The sequence below is a fragment of the Odontesthes bonariensis genome, chromosome 17 (assembly GCF_027942865.1).
Source record: "Odontesthes bonariensis isolate fOdoBon6 chromosome 17, fOdoBon6.hap1, whole genome shotgun sequence".
Lineage (NCBI taxonomy): Eukaryota > Metazoa > Chordata > Actinopteri > Atheriniformes > Atherinopsidae > Odontesthes > Odontesthes bonariensis.
In genome coordinates this window covers 9,311,132-9,329,156 of record NC_134522.1, presented here as the reverse complement: position 1 = coordinate 9,329,156, position 18,025 = coordinate 9,311,132, and the positions used below count along the sequence as shown (strand labels likewise).

At 40.5% G+C, this 18,025-nt stretch overlaps 1 protein-coding gene across 1 annotated transcript in view; it reads left to right on the top strand.

Annotated features, from left to right (window-relative positions):
* Positions 1 to 16,330, top strand: part of crybg1a (crystallin beta-gamma domain containing 1a) — a 52,874-nt gene extending 36,544 nt beyond the window's left edge. Inside the window, exons 6-23 of the mRNA XM_075447649.1 lie at positions 247 to 285; positions 380 to 498; positions 687 to 867; positions 3,445 to 3,584; positions 4,522 to 4,648; positions 4,733 to 4,768; positions 5,952 to 6,112; positions 6,256 to 6,382; positions 8,472 to 8,617; positions 9,521 to 9,647; positions 9,737 to 9,766; positions 9,862 to 9,974; positions 10,298 to 10,430; positions 10,537 to 10,676; positions 11,948 to 12,071; positions 12,453 to 12,611; positions 12,995 to 13,157; positions 13,858 to 16,330. Coding sequence (XP_075303764.1) covers positions 247 to 285; positions 380 to 498; positions 687 to 867; positions 3,445 to 3,584; positions 4,522 to 4,648; positions 4,733 to 4,768; positions 5,952 to 6,112; positions 6,256 to 6,382; positions 8,472 to 8,617; positions 9,521 to 9,647; positions 9,737 to 9,766; positions 9,862 to 9,974; positions 10,298 to 10,430; positions 10,537 to 10,676; positions 11,948 to 12,071; positions 12,453 to 12,611; positions 12,995 to 13,157; positions 13,858 to 13,946 — 2,154 coding nt within the window. The 3' untranslated portion in view covers positions 13,947 to 16,330. The remainder of the gene's footprint in view (positions 1 to 246; positions 286 to 379; positions 499 to 686; positions 868 to 3,444; positions 3,585 to 4,521; positions 4,649 to 4,732; positions 4,769 to 5,951; positions 6,113 to 6,255; positions 6,383 to 8,471; positions 8,618 to 9,520; positions 9,648 to 9,736; positions 9,767 to 9,861; positions 9,975 to 10,297; positions 10,431 to 10,536; positions 10,677 to 11,947; positions 12,072 to 12,452; positions 12,612 to 12,994; positions 13,158 to 13,857) is intronic.
* The last annotated feature ends 1,695 nt before the right edge of the window (positions 16,331 to 18,025 follow it).

The window sequence follows — 18,025 nt, the reverse complement described above, 5'->3', positions numbered from 1 at the left end:
AGGCAAATAAAAGAATCCTATGCAAACAAACTTTTGGTTTATGCAATGCAGCATGCACTACATTTTACGCCTGAAGTACAAGAATGTACAAGAATCTTTCATTTCTTTCAGTCAAAGACTAAAGAATGAAAGGATTGGTAACTGATCAAAGTAAAACACACAAGAGGGCAGAACCGTAAGAACTAGAGGCTGTGATAAGTGTGCATTCAGGTTAATCATTGAAATGTTTGTCATGCTGTCTCACAGATACCTGCAGTGCGAGGGTTCCACAGAAGACCTGGGAAAGTATGATTAGACACACACATTTATCATAACATTAAGAATAGCTGTAGCACTTTGCTTCTGTCACAGATTCCACTGACATTTCTGTTTGTTGTAGATTGTCATACATGAGCATGCTCAGTTTGGCGGTGAGGCGTTTGAGGTCTACAGTGACGTGGAAGATGCCACCAATATTAAACTGTCTCCTGTCATATCAGTCAAAGTCATCAGAGGATGGTACTGGTCTTCTTACTGGTCATAGGCCATTCTGTCCTATTTTTTTAATTGAATATCTAAATTTCTTCAAACATGCATCTAGTGGATGGAATAGAGTATTTTTCCCTGTAGCTACTGTATGCAGTAACTTGCTTTAGGGAGAAAAAAAAAAAGTTGATGGAGAAAAATTCTGTCCCTTTTTTTTTTAGCTGGCTCCTCTATGAGAAACCAGGCTTTCAGGGCCGCATCATTGCCCTCGAGGAAGGTCCCACAGAGCAGATTGTGAACATGTGGGCAGAGGAGGAGGGAAGTCCAGAAACACTAAACCAACCGAATGAATCTGTTCCAACAGCACCCATGGTCATAGGTTCTCTTCGACTGGCAGTAAAAGTAAGTTAGTTTTTGCTTTACATTATTTTTCTTACCGTAACTGTTGCTATCTTCTCCTGTTATGTTATTTTTCTTTCCCTCTAAGATCTCTGAGGGATTCATAAATAGGGCTTGGAATTAAATTTATGATCTAATTTTTCATCTTAAAGTTTCGCTGCCTCTTTTTACATCTAAAAAGCTTCTGAGCTGATATTTATGACTCAGCGTGGTGTTTAAAATTAGAAACACGTTATGATAATGGTGCAAAGCATATCCTTAAGTAATAATTGTATAAATCATGAGGATTTAAAGCAATACAATGTAACTTCTCAAAAAGCCCATTATGGACGTCCCCCTACAGGCTGTTCCGAGAGCAATTCTAGTCCGGTCTCTTGCTTTGTCGGCCTCTCTCTTTCTCTTCCTTGCTTCATCAGTCAACGTCTTCTTCTGTTTCTTCGGTGCCTCTGCCATGATGATCGTACTGACAATGTTGCGCTAGCTTAGCCTTATACCTGGGAGCGTGAGAGGGGCCTATTTGTTTTTGCGGTAGGTGTGCCAGAAAGCAAGTCGAAGTACTTCCGCTCAGCTACCAGGCCGGTCCAGCAAAGTTACATAACGCAGTTATTCCAACTCAGACCTCCGAAGGGCATAGGAGACAGGCCAATCGTAATATTAAAACTCATTCTAGCCTCACAATTTTTTTCAAGCTGTTATTTTAAGGTAGAAATGTTACATAGTTACTTTAAAGCATAAATTAATGCTAATTGCTGTTGGTCATCAGTAACAAATTATTATGTCACTAAATCATTAAGTCATTTTAGACTGTTCAAAAAACACACTAACACCCACTAACCTCAGGCTCTTTGGTGCAGTGGGAAAATGTTCAATCTGCATTCAGTACCACATCAAATGACTGCAGTGGATAGGTTATTGATGGGTTTTAATTGACTCCAGCTCGGCGCTGCCTCAGTAGGAACCCATGACCCAGGTGTACACTCTATTTTTATTGCTTATTCAGAGCTACAGTAATGGCAAACGCGGATAAAATTTTCTTTACAGAAACACACGTCTACCAACAGCAATGGAACTCTGAAACTGACAGCATCACTCCCTTCGACTTATCTTTAAGACAGCTTTAAGCTTATTCTCTGTACCGCCATGTGGTGCTACTGCACACAGTGTGAAAGGTTTTAATCTGTTTGTTTTGAGAGGCGTACCCCTGCATTAAGAAAATGTTTGTACACACTACTTTTGGTGCAAGAATGGCATAATTCATAGCTATGATACACAATTAACGAATGGATTATTCACATATATTTTAGTCTTGTTAAAGTCTCACTCTGTCTCACTTTATCACCAGGAAAAAATAATCAGCATTAATACAGCTGATTATACAGTTAGATCCATGTCATTTCGTGTCAATGTCAGCTGACGTTAGCACTTTTATCGCAGTGTTGTTTGCCAGCGAGTATCCAAGTCAGGATGAGGAAATGTCTCTTTACTCTTTCTGTACATTGAGCTGCCGGATTCACATTCCAGCCAAGAACAAAAACACCACCACTCCTTCCCGAAGACATGCAACACACTGCACACGACATGGCTCAGTGGAAAAACATGTCAACCTCCAACAAACTGAAGGCATTGTTCCAGGTGCCTGATAGTGTAGCGAATTGAAATGTTTCCAGGAACTGCGGCCCCTAAAAGTAGTGTGTCCACTAAAGTCTGCCTTGTGGCTGCTAACTTGCTTTTACGCTTTTACTTTTCTTTATTTACCCTTCTGTAACACTAAACCCAGCAAACAACATTCATATAACAGTTGTTATTGAACTTTAGCCCATCTAGAAACTGATAATGAGAAATATAATCATCTCCTTCTGCAACTATTTGTTGTGCTCCTCATCTCTGATTACACTCAACAAGTTCTTGCAGTCTTTTTATCGGGGAAGCTTCAGATAGTAATAGTGTATTTGCTTGGAGCATGGCGACATTTAAAAATCCTTAATGTAGGTCAAATGTTAACAGGTTATAAAATGGAGGTACATTTGAAATGAATTGGGATTAACTACACAGAGACAACAAATTCAGCACAATTAAGAATTATACTCGCTTGATATCCCTGATTTATTTACATACACATTGTTATAATAATGTCTAATATCAGTAAGATGTAACTATTTCATTCATTTATCTGCTTTATCCTATGCAGGGGTGATGGGAACTCTGTTTTCAGACATCTGCAGACTCTCTGAAAGCAGCATACTGCGTGTTTCCACCTAAATATGAAGCAAACCAGTCATAAGATGAATAAATTAAGCATAAATATAAAAATACAGCCCAATAACAACATCAATGGCATCAATTCATTAGTCTTGTATGAGGTGACATCTTATATCTGTTGAGTATAAACTATTGACTGATCATATGAAGTTATGGTAATAGTAAGCAACATGTATTCATGGGACATGTTGTATTTACTCATGCATTAAATCATCATCTGTAGGTATTTAATAAAAATGTATTATTCATTTAAATTTGTAATGAAGATTTTAAATGTAAAGACTTGAAATTCAAATACAGCTTTGGTGTTGTGTTTTACAGGACTACAGCATACCTCGAATTGACCTGTTCACAGAGATAAATGGTTTGGGGAGGATGTCCTCGTACTGCGACTACACTGTAGAGCTCAGCTCCTTCGGGATCCCACAGGCCACTGGCTCCATCAAGGTTCACTCTGGAGTGTAAGTTCAGATGACACAGGCGATCTTCGTAGAGCTGTTTTTGCTCACGAACACTGGAAAATTTCAGGAGAATTTAGTTGCAGACTTTGTAAGTACTTGCCCAATCACACATGTACTTCACAGAAGGGGATTCTGAGTTTGATGTGTTGTCACAGCTGGGAAGACTCCAGGGTGGCTGCTTTTTAGAGCACACAATAAGCAGGACAAGATGAAAGGAAAGGATGGTGGATGAGTCTATGAAATTGCATCATGATGATGTCGTTTGAGTTGATAGTCTGACATGGTAAAAGAGGCAGCATGTTATCGACATGAATTATCTGATCTATTAACACATGGACTCATTTGTGGGTTTTACAAACTTCATGCCACAGATGGAGCTGAATAAACTTTGCAAAAAAGTCCAGTGCAACTGATCCAAATATTTGCAATGTTGTATAAAGCACTTTAAAGAATGTCAGGGCTACCGTGTATTTGTGAAAACGGCTTAAAAATGAGTTTTCACATTATGTAAATGTGTCATTTTCCTTTTTGGTAGCAAACCTGCCTTCATCTAGCAGTTTAAAAGCTCAGAGATGTAAAATATATGTGGCAACTTATTTGGAAAGGGTGTATTAGTCACATCTGTGTTCTGTCTGTGAAGGAATGCAAGCAGCAGGCTGGAGCTCGTTTAAACTGCTGCAGATTATTGATGGTTAGGACTTCCATTATTTTAAATGGCTCACGGTGTAGAGAGTGAAAGTCATGTAGTTATACCAGGAGAGTATTGTGAAGGCCAGTTGTAGAAAACAGTTACCTTGCTTATTATTCCTTTCCTCTTTTTTGTCCCCATCTTTGTCATGCTGTGTGTGTGTGTGTGTGTGTGTGTGTGTGTGTGTGTGTGTGTGTGTGTGTGTGTGTGTGTGTGTGTGTGTGTGTGTGTGTGTGTGTGTGTGTTCAGCTGGCTGGTGCACAGTGATCCAGGGTTTGAAGGATTCACTGGAGTCCTGGAGGTAGGGGAGTACCCCTGCCCGGAGAGTTGGGGCTTCCCTGAGCCTTTCATCGGCTCTCTCAGACCCCTCCGAATGGTAAAATGTACTATATATTTGCATGATACTCACATTCTGTCTGTCGTTTTTGGTCTGACAATGTGGGGTTTTTTTTTGTTCCAGGGAGCAATAAGGGTGGAGCATCCCACTGACATTAAGGTTTGTTCTGCACTTAATTTAATCTGTTGCATCAATCAATACCTGCTTAAACTGCACATACGTGTTAAGTGTCAAACTTTGTTAGATTTGTTGTAACTAGGTCATATGGAATCCTGTTTAGAGTTGAAGGTAGTTGCTATTCAGTGGGTAACAGGAATCTCTAGCATTCAGCCTCGGCATGTTTGCCTGATGTGATTCATTATGTTGTTGGCTTGGCCCAGATTCGGAGGGTTGGGAAATGTTGCAATTTGTTCATGGATGTTAAGAGAAAGGATAAATTTGGGAATCCATGTAGAATTTTTTTCATTAAATCATCTGAAAACACAAAAGCAGTGATATATAAGTCACACAATGACTTTTCTGGAAGTTGAAAATCTATACCTGGCATGAGAGTCTTGGGATTTCAACAGTGATTTCTGCTTGAAAATTGAGTCTGAATGTTCAGGACCTCTCCTTTCAACCTGGTGAAATACGCTTACAACAATGGTGAGTGTCATAAGACCCAAAATGGTTACGATTAATTCAGGCCAGTTCCGGCTTGTTACTGGCCAGAGGTTGATGCCAGACTTGTTTCTGCATGGATGCTCCTACAATTCCTCACTTGCTGTAGTTTTGTCCTCTATACTTTGTAAAAACAAAACTATTGGAGACCGTGCCCCCTTCTATAAATCCTAGTGGCCCTGATTTGTTTGCTTCAGTGGCCTGATCCTACAGCCTTACATTAGGTCTGCGGACTTTTCAAATTTCCAAGAAAATAATTTTATTAGATGCTAAATTTGTCAACTTCACAAAGTGGATAATGAGTCATCTGTGTTTTTAATGATTTTATAGGAAAAAGAAAACTCTCAAATATTTTTTTAAATTTAGAAATACCAACAAAACCCCTTTTTTGTGGTTGTTGGGCCAAATTAAAGCATCTGTATCCAATGCGAGACATAAGAATGTTAAAAGGAACAGTGTGTAACATTTACTGACATCTAGTGGTCAAGTTGGAGATAGTAACCAGAAGAGAGATGGTATGTCATGGTATAATGTACTTTTCACGTGAATATGTGGAATGAAAGACATCCTTCATTTTGGACAGGAATGGGCCAAAAAAGGCAGACATTAGCACTAAGTCATACACACTTCACACATTCAACTCAGCATAGAACTAAGGGATTCCTCCCTTTCTCTTTTTCAGGCCGTCGTGTTTGAGAAGCCCAACTTTGATGGAGAGTGTTTAGAGGTGGACAGTGATGTCTACAACTTGTTAGAGCGGGAAGAAGAAGAAGAAACAGACAAACCTGATATGAAAAAGAAGACACTGTGTGCAGTGGGGTCTATGAAGATAATCGGTGGTCTGTAAGTGTTATTAGCACCGTAACAAACCAGTCAGTCATTTTTGATTTTGTAAGGCAATTAAAAGGAGACGGGAACTCAAAATTATTAGAGGGTTTAAAACAGTTTCTTGACATGTTTTTTTTTTTTTTCTTTGACCTGTATAGCTGGGTAGGCTATCAGGAAGCAGACTTTGAGGGCCAGCAGTACATCCTGGAGGAAGGAGAATATCCTCAATACAGTGACTGGGGAGGATCTGAAAGCGGGCTTCTGTCGCTGCGGCCTGTATTTGCAGTAAGTATTGCCTGAAAAAATGTTTAAATTTTCTGATTTTCTCTACTGTACTGGCTTTGTTTCTTTTGATGAAGAGAAATATAGGGCTCTTATACACCAAAACCAATGTCAAGAACCAGCAGCGTTAAAAGGCCTCCAGCTGGATATCTTCCCATCACCAGTAAAGGCTGAGTTATACTTCTTTTAACTGCCCTTGCGCTTGCGTCTTGCGCGTATGTTAATGGCTCGAGACGTTTATACTTCATTTTGCTTGTCGGCGGTTGCGTGTGCTGCGTGGCGATTCACCGCCAGGACAGTAGGTGGAGTAGTAGGTTTTTTCAATGACAAGCCTACTACGATGAAAGGAAATTCACCGCCAGGAGCTGTTTGGCAAGTCTCTCTTCCATAGATTCATGCTTCTTCTTCTTCTCCTTGTAAATAGCCGGTATTTTGTCAGATTTTCAACACCTTGGGGGTCTAAACGACTACTTTCTCGCCTGAAAATGTTTCAAATGTTGCTAAAGTTATATATTTACAGAGTTTAGCCTATAGCTTAAGGGAAATCAGCTTTTCAGGCCGGCTGATTTCGGCTCGGGCAGGAGTGAAGTGCACTGTGTGTAAACGCTCTGCATACTGTCAGATCGATCAAGTAGTAGGCGGTTTCAAACACAGCCAGTGGCTTGCGCTTGCGTCTTGCGTGAAGTTTAGAAAATTGAGGTGACACACGCAAGCACGCAAGGGGGGGCTTGCAACCGCGCAAGGGCTTGCGTTGCGTCTTGCGTTACCGACTATAAACCAGGCTTAACCTCTTCCACCACATGCCTTTTCAAGCTGAGACATGTCATGTGCGAAAGTAAAGAGGCGGAATAGGGGATCGAAGTTGATCCACTACTGATACGCCTCTGAGCCAGAAAGGAAGGTAGTAACAGAGGAGGAATGGTCATGCCTCGAGTGTGCTTACATCCATCAAGCTGGCATCGCAGAACGTCAGCTCGATGGATGTAAGGATAGAGCGATGTGATGCTGAGCCACTTCAGTTTGGCAAGTGTTAATTATGAGAGGGAACAGGGGTGGGTTAATGAGGACGTCTCTTTTCGTCCATAATGTAGAATGTATGTGTAAAAGAAGCTAGTGTCTGGACAAAAATAGCTATACCTGCACACACTACAAAGACAAGAGTGCCAAAAACGCTCAACATGTTGTTTGCATGAAAAGTGCAAGTCATATTTTTAAGCGTTAACAAGGTGTAATTACACATATTTATGACCCTTTTGGTGTACTGTACGGGCTGACAGTTCCAGCCACCTCACTTCTCATTGGTTGCTTAAACCACTTCAGCAAGCAGAAAGGTGCATTCCAGGCTTGAGTGGACAAATATCCCTCCCTTTCCCATGTCTTTTGTCTTGCTAAGTTAGATATGTAGAACTTATCAGATACGTTATTTCTAGAATGATATAAATGTCTTTCTTTGACTCTGTTTTTGTTTTTTTAATGCAAACCGTTAGAACTGAAAATCTAACCATGTATTATTACAGTCGGCCGTCTACCTCTCTGGTATTTTCACTGTGTCACACACCATCTGCACCGTTGGACCCACCAAGCTTTTTCAGCCAACTCAGCATGTTGAATCTGTGTCAGGTCTGTCAGCGAAACGGATCACTCTGATTGGCTGCTCGTCTTCCTATCTGTTTGCACAACCAAAAGGTCAAGCGTCATAAAAGCCTCTCCCACACCAGTGCTCTTAATAACCATGTCCTCAAACTACATACAAACTTCTACAGTGAGCGAAAAACAATGATGATATAAAAAGCAGAAGAATTCTTTGTTTACTTTTGATCTATCTACGTGGTCTTCTGGTTTCCCTTATGGAACACCATGAATAGACTATTGCCCTCTTCAGCGTTATATCCTATTGCGCAGGTAAAGATGGAACGTGTGAGCTGGTAGTTGGATGTGGTTTTTGTGATGTGTGTGTGTGTTTTTTTGGCACTGCTGGTTCTTGCTCCTCTAGATGTGTATAAGATCCCTAAGACTAGACTTTCTCTGAAGTTAAAGCGCATGCCTTTCTTTTTTTTTAATCATTATTTTGTTGTGTTCTTACTTTCCCTAGGACTTCCAGTCCCCCCACATTAAACTGTTCAGTGAGCCGAACTTAAATGAGCGAGGGGTCAACGTGGACTTGTTGGGTCCTGTTCCCAACATGGAGGACATCGGCCACAGCCCCAAAACCCAGTCAGTCAATGTCACTGAAGGAGTGTAAGTCAAACAGTTCCTGTTAAGAAAATAAGAAATATATTTAAACTCTTTGTAGGAGGAGTGTAGGAGGAAAAGAATGTTACGCCTCTGTACCTTTTGGGCGTGTGTCTCATGTTACAGGCATGACTAAGAGTTATGTCACTGTTCACACAAGCACACACCCTCACACAGGTGCTCACACATGCAGCCTCAGAGGATGAAATATGAATAAGCCAGTGAGACTAATCCATATGTGTAATTAATCTGCCAGGTTTGACAAAAGATTAAGAATCTTTCCGTCCCTTGAAGGCAGCGATTTATGCGGCTGATATTAAAAGAATGGGAATCGAAGACATACTGCACATTTCATGTCGCTTGTAGATTTTTCAGCAAAATGGAGGCCATGATTTAGTTTGTGAAGTTATGGAATTATTTAAAAAAGTAGAACAATGACTAAAATCAGGAATCTGATCTTCCACAGTCTTACGTGTTTCTTTTAGAACATTATGACAGTTTCAGCTAAAATGAATAGAAATACTTCCACTGAACTTACCAGATTGTTCTCTACAAAGGTTGTTTGCCAGTTGCACGTTTGAGCTGGATGTATTTGCTTAAATGTTGGCCATCTTTATGTAACATACTATTGTTTGCTTAAAGATCAGATATGCGATTAGTTAGGCACTTTGACTGGCTGCTGCCTACAACGTCACCTTAAAACTTAGAGCTATGCTTAACTCACTAAGTGCAAGCTACATTAAGCAAAGCAAAGCAACAGACCCAGACTTCAATTTGGCAATGCAAGACATCATCCCATTTAAAGTGAAAGAAAAGTGAGACTGTTGACGCCTGAAACACATACGTGTGAATCCTGCCTGCCCGTCTTAAATTTAGAATTTTAGGATGTTGTCTTTGTGTATATTGCAGATGGGTGGCGTTTGAACAGCCTGGGTTCAGCGGAGAGCTCTACGTGCTGGAGAAAGGCATTTATCCCAACCCAGAGGACTGGGGAGCACAGAACTCCAAGATCTTGTCCATACAGCCTGTCTTCCATGTAAGAATGCTGGTTTTAACTGGTGGGATTTTTCACAAGGGCTATTTTGAATAGGTTTTCCTAATATCTCCCTCCTGTTTGTTCTGTAGGACATGCTGATGGGTACAACAAAGTTTAAGGTATCTCTTCATTCACAACTTTATAGTAAATGGAAGTAATTTGGAGATGTTGTGTGTTCTGGTGGAGTTGCTGAGGCTGTTTGGATGTGTTACAGGTCCAGCTCTACTCTGAACCAGATTTCCAGGGAACGCTTGTGGCTCTGGAAGATAGCGCAGCAGCCCTGGATGACAACTTCGCACCCCAGTCCTGTAAGGTGCTGGCAGGCAGGTAAGCATCACTGAACTGCCACCAAACAGCCATCGAACAAGTGAACCAGAGAATTTTTATGTTTTTTGCTGCCACAGTAATTTTGGGATATTCTGTCGGTTGCAATTTGGGCTACGAGATGCTACTGCATTTTATCCATCAGACCTTTACATTTTTTAAACTGAAGGCATATTTTTAGCATTGTCTGGGGATTCAACATTTCCCGTAAAAACTCAATTTTAAAAGTCCTTTTATGAAATTTCCATTTAAGTGTGAGAAGTAAAGATTCAGTGGCTACAGTGGAGAGCAATTTGACAACATTAGTGTTTGTCCTTGTGTGTCAGCTGGGTGGCGTATGAGGGATGCCAGTTCACAGAGAACATGTATGTCCTGGAGCAGGGAGAGTACCCCAACACAGAGGCCATGGGCCTCCTGTCCTCAGACTCTAACATTCGATCCATGCAGATTACTGGACATGTGAGTATTTTCTATGGGAGTGAGTGGAAATCTGTACACACTGTTCAAAAAGCTGATTTTTCACTCACGATGCATTTGAACTGACCTCTTTTTCTATGTGCTGCAGGAGTTCTCTCTGCCCTCCATCATCTTGTTCAGTAAAGTGGGCTGCAGAGGTCGCAGGATGGTGCTGACTTGTGGAGCCATAAACCTGCTGCAGGCAGGCATGGATGCACACGTACGCTCCCTGGTGGTGGAGGGAGGAATGTATGTAACAGTCTTATTTACTTACTTACATGTAAAAACACAAAAAGCTCATAAATTTTATTTTATTTTTTTAAAGAACGTTACATAGTGTTACATAGCTCTAGTGTTTATTTGTAAAATATTAAAGTAGCAACCTTTAATAACAGAAAATGTTCAGCTAAGATCTTTACCCTTTAACCAAACATTCTGCCACAGAAAAGTTTCATGTTCCCACAGAAGTTCTGACATGGACTCATTTAAATGAGCTTTTAGAACCAGACGTGCCGTCATTAACAGCAATGTCTCTGATGTGAAGATGTAAGAGAAACAATATGTCGAAACAACTCTAATTTCAAACTCAGAATTTTAATATTGATGGTCTTTTCGTGCAATAATCCACAAGATTCTAAAACAATCATACTGATAATCGGAATGAGCTGATGAAAACGATTGTAGACCGTTTAAATGTGTAAACATGGAAATTTTCAGTGCAGCTGACATAAATTTCAGAAGGAATAGTACTGCAACTGCGTGGATGCAGCTACCATGACTTTAGTTATAGCGCAGCCTAAATCGTCTATTTAACTCAAAATGAGATAAGGGTTTTACAAAATCAACATCATGTTGTATTGAAGAAGACCTTAAACTAGTTTGTAAAATGTTTATTAAGATAACAAGTCAAGAAAGACGGTTATTTTTTCATAGACTACAATTGGAATTCTTTTTGCAGCCAGAGGTTTTGCTCCCTGCTGGTCATTAAGAAGAACACTTTTGGCATATTTGCAGATGGCAAAGTCCCACCACTGTGAGGACGGGTCAGAGTGAGCTTGATGTTGTTGAATCAGCTCAGTTGTGAACAAATAAACAAATGAACAGCTGCACCAAAGTTAAAAAATGCATGGTTATCATTTGCAAAGAAATATGGCTAAAGAAGAACTCAACATTATCTGCTCAATATACTTTACTTCTTCCGGGTAGAGATGTTGTTTATTTTCAGCGTTGCTCACTGTTTCGGCATTTCAGCTTGAATAATAAAATGTTTATTTATTAATGAATAAAATGTTGTGCGTTAGTTTGGTGGTAATTAATAGCTATGAGCTGCACTGACTCATACTACGATCTTCTGGTAAACATTTGACCACATAATGACATATAAAGATATTTTTTCAAAATGGTAAAAAGAAAAAAATTGAAATTCTTTGTCTGAAAAGGTGTGCAGTTGTGAAATGGAAAATGTGTTTGAACCCTGAATTTATCACAAAACACCAAAACACTGCCATTGTTTTCTGCAGGTGGGTGATATATGAGGACATTAACTACAGAGGTCGGCAGCTGCTTCTCCAACCAAGTGACGTGGGCGATTTGTGCAAGTTAAGCGGCTGGCAGCAAATAGGATCCCTCCGACCGTTAATGCAGGTGTGTAAGGAGAGATATTCCAATCAGGAATTAGCATTATGTAACAGTAACAAATACAATGATGACAATGGAGTTTTTATGCATGTGGTTCATCTTCTTTAGAGTTAAAAGAAATTGTACTAAATGTTTTTCATGAATCAAATACCAATACATCTGTAGCATTTTATGATCCTAGTGGAAGTTTGCTGAATCCCCCCGAGTGAAATTTGCCATTTTGGGGCTACTGTATTCTTACACTAAATCCCAAATTAAACACTAAAAATATTGAATTAAAGAATAATTGTCTGTGTAGTTGAAGTGATGCTATTTTCTTATACATCACTGGATGTGTGCTCATGAGACAAATCTAACCATGTTATTTTGGACGTCTTCCTCCAACAGAAACAGATGTACTTCCGTCTACGGAACAGGGAGAGCGGATGTATGATGTCTCTGACAGGAACGATAGATGATGTCAAGCTGATGAGGGTTCAGGCCATGGAGGACACGGGAGGGGTAGAGCACGTCTGGCTCTATCGGAACGGACAAATAACCTGCAAGGTACTCAAACACCTTACAGCTTATATGCTGTATTTACATTTATCTTTGCACATGTTACAATAAACAGCTGCACCTATTTACGGTTTTCCTGGGTGGATCAAGAGTTTTTCACAGTATCATCAAAACATTTTTTATCTTTTGAATAAAAAGCAACTCTTCCTGTTTGACTGTCTGCCTGGAAATGTAATAACTTTGTGGTCAGACTGTTGTGAAAAACCTGTAAGAAGTTTGTCAATGAGCCAAGAAATGAGTGCTTGGGATGCTTTTCTTAAGGTGCTGCTCTTTCTTTTAATAGAAATCCTGCAGCCGTGTCGTAAATCACTATCTGCTGTTCTGCTGCATTCTGTCTTAATCTCCATCTATCATGTCCTTTCTGCCCCCAGCTGGTGGAGGACTGTTTCCTGGAGACGGCGGGCAATGTGGTGATGGCGGGCAGCCGGCTTTGCGTTTCCCCAGAGCGAGGCAAAGATAACCGGTTGTGGAACATCACCCTAGATGGTTTAGTGCGCTGTAACCTCAACCCTGGTCTCGTCCTGGAAGTCAAAGGTCAGAAAACTCTGTCTTGAATTCAGCCATGTTTTTGTTGAGTCTTGGGGGTACAGTCCATAGTTAATACCTCTTATCCTGAACACTTTACTAGATTTTCTTAAGGAGCAGACACTAACAAAGGTGTGAGATTTGCGTCTGCTGTTGTAAAACTACAACTCTTCCAAAGATGGACTACAAATAGCTCTTTAAATACTTAAAAGATTAGATACAGAGCGAGGTCCTCGCCAGTGTTTCCCTCGGTCATAGACATACAAAAGGAAGCAGAGAAGCTTCTTTCCTTAGAGGTTTCCACCAGTTCCTGTCATGGCTGCCACTGAGAAACTTCCAGATTATTTCACTCAAAGCGACCAGACTCAGGTTTTACCTCGTGCAGTATAGCTCCAGTCAGGGAATAAGATTCCACCCGAACCCAACAGCTCCATCTCCTGGTGTATTAAGGATGCGCAGCAGTGAAAATTGGCAGCCGCAGGAAAGCGCTCACAAATGTCAGTTTGGTGTCATACAGTGTTAGTTTTCAGTATTTAGTTTTCTGTAACAACCAACCACTACGATCAGGAAATACCCTCTCCCTTTCGACTCGCAACCCAGAGCAGATCTGAAAGCACCAGGTTCTGTTTGCTGAACTGGGCTGCATTTAGAAAAGCACAATCATCTGGTGACAGTCAACTTTAACATGGGACCTGTGTTTGTCTGCCAGGTGGTCTTCAGTATGACAAGAACCAGGTGATCCTCAACACCTTCGATGAAAGCAAACTGAGTCAGAGGTGGACTGTGGAGATCCTATGATGACAGGCCTCACAGCCTGAGGATGCTGCTCCGTCAGGAGACTGAGGCCTGTGATGCAGCTCCACTGTGGAGCCCACGCCCAGGGCTGGACTGGGGAAATTTTTCAGGCTGGGCATTTTTAACCAAGACCAGGCCACCACCAGGTATTGAAGGGGAAAAAATTAAGTGCGCTGTTACAGCGTGCTTTTTTTTTTTCTGTACCAATGACTGGATACAAAGGCTGAACTTCTGAAATTGCAATACACAAAAAGGCCACCAGATTGAGACAGTTGTTTCTCTCACTACAAGCTACAAGTAACATCAAGGATTTCTTTTATTACCAATTTGTGTTGCTAATCAACTTAGAGAATGACTCTTAATTCAAAATGAAATGTTAGGTATGTGAAATTATGCCAGGACTTGGAAAGAATAGGATTTTTTTTCATCCATTTAATTTAGAATACAAAATAAAAAGGGATGATACACATAACAATAGAACTTCAACATTTATCTTTATGAGTCAATAATTACTTTGTATAAAATAAATAGAAAAAAAAGGAAATACACAATTATATATTAAGAATATGAATATCAATAAAACAAACATTAAAATGCAAAAGGAATTGGTAACTTACATGCAGCATGTAGACCAATGAGAGCTTTCAAATGGACCCTGAGACACACACACACACACACACACACACACACACACACACACACACACACAAACAAACCAACAAGTGAGAGAGATGCTGATGCTGTCCCATCCTGCCTTTTCTCAGCAGCAACACCCAGCACTCCTTAAACATGGGAACCTTCAAAAGATGAAAATACAGAAGAAAGATAGAAATGTGAGAAAAATAACACAGGTGATCATAGTAATGTATTTCTACTCTACAAAAACGTTCTAAGACAGTGACACAGTAAATGCGTGCTCAAATCTAATATGTTTTAATTCTAGATTACAGTGATTCTAATATAAGATCTCATGTGCACTAAAGGTAGATACTGCCTTATGTTTTCTTTGCAATGTACTTTGTGCGAGGACAGAGTTTAATTTAATCTGATCCACTATGAGTGTTTCAAATCAGCGTCTTATGGTATTCATCCACATGGGACTCCTTCAGCCTGTCCCACTGTGCGGCAAAACTTTTCAGTTTCGACTGTAGATTATTGGCTGTAGCCCTGGAGTCAAATTTTAGGAGACACATGCTAAGATTTTTAAGTGCATCGCCCGGAAGAGTAAAAGCTCTGACCTGATCAAACCTCCTGGGCTCCAGCCATGCCAAGTCAGCAATTAGGGTGCCATGTGTGAGGAATCGCCTGTGTATTGCCTCTATAGCCACGTCCAGGATGGGGTTGTGCACCTTCACCTCGTACAACTTGCCAGCCTCCAGTGGGAGCTCATCGTCTGCCATCTCTCCAGCCATGCGCTTTCTTTTTTTGGCCCTCTTCTCAGGCAGTGCAGCCTCCACCTCCACATCTGTGTTTTCCTCCCTCTCCTCCAGTTTCTCATTTGCCCATTTAACAAATGAGTCTGTGGCCGCCTTCACAGTTCTGAAGAGCCCATCCTCTGGCTTCCCAAAATGCCCTAAGATTTTCTTCAGAGCTTCATGCTTTGCCCACCATCGTGTCTCACCAATTGGGCTGAGGCGCCTGTGTCTTGTCTCTTCCTGCTTGGTTTTCTCCCGAAGATTGACCCTCTGATAGGATTCCCTGATGAAGACAGCTATGTCATTAATCAGACTGAAGAGAGCGCCACTTTCAATAAGTTGCCTGGGTTGTTTCAGCGAGGACGAGATTGGCCACGCCACAGAGAGGTTCTCTTTCGTGGATGTTTTAAGTTGTTTACTATTTTTTAGGAGGGCATCTGTTTACTGTTTCATAACCAAAAACCAGCCTAGAAACATCCCTCGGAGCGTATGATGCAATAACATTTTCTTTTACATAACATGTTGCCTTGTTTTAGCCACTTCAGACACTCCAAAGACTCCATGTTTTCAGTGCAAGTAGTGGAAACTCTGCCCTGTTTCAATGCTGCGTACCTGTCCTTACCTTACCTTACCTTACAGTACTTTATTACATGTTCTGTTTGCAGATGTTCATGTTAGAAAATACAAATGTACACAATGTTTCCACTACTACCGAAAGAAGTCTGTCATGCCTACACTCCAAAGATGATTTCTTTTGTTGCTGAAAATGATCTGTTGTAAAGTTTTGTTATCTTTTTAGAACTTTTTAGGGGTTTTAACACAAAATGCGATTCACTGCTTTTGGTTGTACAGAAGCATCAAATGTACAGATTGATTCTAATTTTAAAAACAGAGCTGCAATAACGATGCTGCCCCACAGAGTGTACATATTTAAGAAAACTGTTGTACATTCAAATAAAACTGTGATTTTCACTGCTGTGTTCTCGTGCTTCGGTGCTGGTGAGAGCTGCAGCTGGAAGCATCTGTATGGGATCAAATAAGGGTCAGAAAGATTTTGCACTTGCACAATGATGAAGTTGTAAAAATAGTTTGGCATGTGTAACAAAGTTTTGGAGTCCCAAAAATTGTTTGTGTATGTGTAAAACATATTTGTATCTGTGGGAATATTTTGTGCATGTGCAAAACTAAATCCGACGGACACACAAATTTCCCACGTTCAAGTGCGAGCCTTAAGTTACAAGTTTACAAAACTCAAGTTACAAGTACGAATTTTGACCACGTTTTGACGGCTGCATGAATAGCCAATCGGCACGTTGCTTACTGACATGCCAATCAACCCGGTGCCCATTCATAACATTGAACGAAGTTCAAGATGACAGAAATGTGTCCAAATAGGTCAGATTATGTGATATAACCTGAAAAAAAAAGCATCTTTGGGCACTTTTGACTATCTTTACAAATTGCTTAGATCTTCTTTGCTTTCAAATATATGGACGCATCCATGGTTTAAAATTCTTAGCTTCTTTACAGCAACATCTACATTTAAAGCAGTGTCTTCCGTCATGGCTACAACTTCATTATTCATCAAGTCTTATTATATTATTACATATGACCCAAATGGTTCTGATATTTGATACAAGTATATGATACAAGTTTTTCCACATCTCCTCTGGGGTTTTGATCTTTAAGGTTGGAGGCTTCCACTCCTGTAAATAATTGCTTAGGTGGATTTCAGATGTAGTTCAGGGCACTAATCTTTCTGGGAGTGTCAAAAATGTTAATATTTCTCTGGTAAGCTTTATTTGAGGTTGAACTTTATTATTATCTTCTGTCCAGTGGTGTTGAATTCCAAGTTGTATTTGCTGGATGCCCGACGTTGTCCTCTGTAAACTTAATGTCTTCCTCTTTTTAGAGGATAATCTGAGGTGCAAGGATGACCATAAAGGTCAGCTTCGGGTAACAACCCTTTTAGACAGACCGTCCACCGGACACTACATGGCAAGGTGTCCATGGAAACGGACCAAACAGGACGCCACTTCTTGCTAAATGTATCTTATTAATTACATGGTCAGATAAAAAGAGAATATATCGGTTTTATGCTGCCATGATCCAAAACTATCCCCAACTTTTTGGGTTTAGGGTAGTTTTTCAGCTCGAGGACCAGACAACTTTGCCAAAGTATATAACATCATCAGAGATTTTTCTTTTAAGATTTTGTCAATATTTAACACAAGGCAAATACAAACCACACAAAAGCAATGAACACAATAAAGACCAAGGTTAAACCAATAAAGACTCCATTCATTCAAAGGGGATGTGGAACATGGATTCCTTTACCATGACACATTTCCACAGTGTGATGACCCATCTCAGAGCCCAGAGAAGTCAATGACGCCTCTCGACAAAGTTAACATAAGGCTTCTTTTCTGCACAGGAAAGTCTGACGTGGCATTTGTGAATGGAACTCTGTACCGTAGTGCTTGGTCTCCCACATTAGTCCGCTGTCATGTGGTTGTATCAGCTATTGATGAATGATGGGTCTTGATGCAGAGCCATCTGAGAGATCAGAGATCACAGGTGTCCAGCTTAGGCTTGCTCCCTCGTCCTTTACACAGTGAAAATCCTCCAAATTCCTTGAACGGTTTGACAAAATTCGGCACTGTAGAG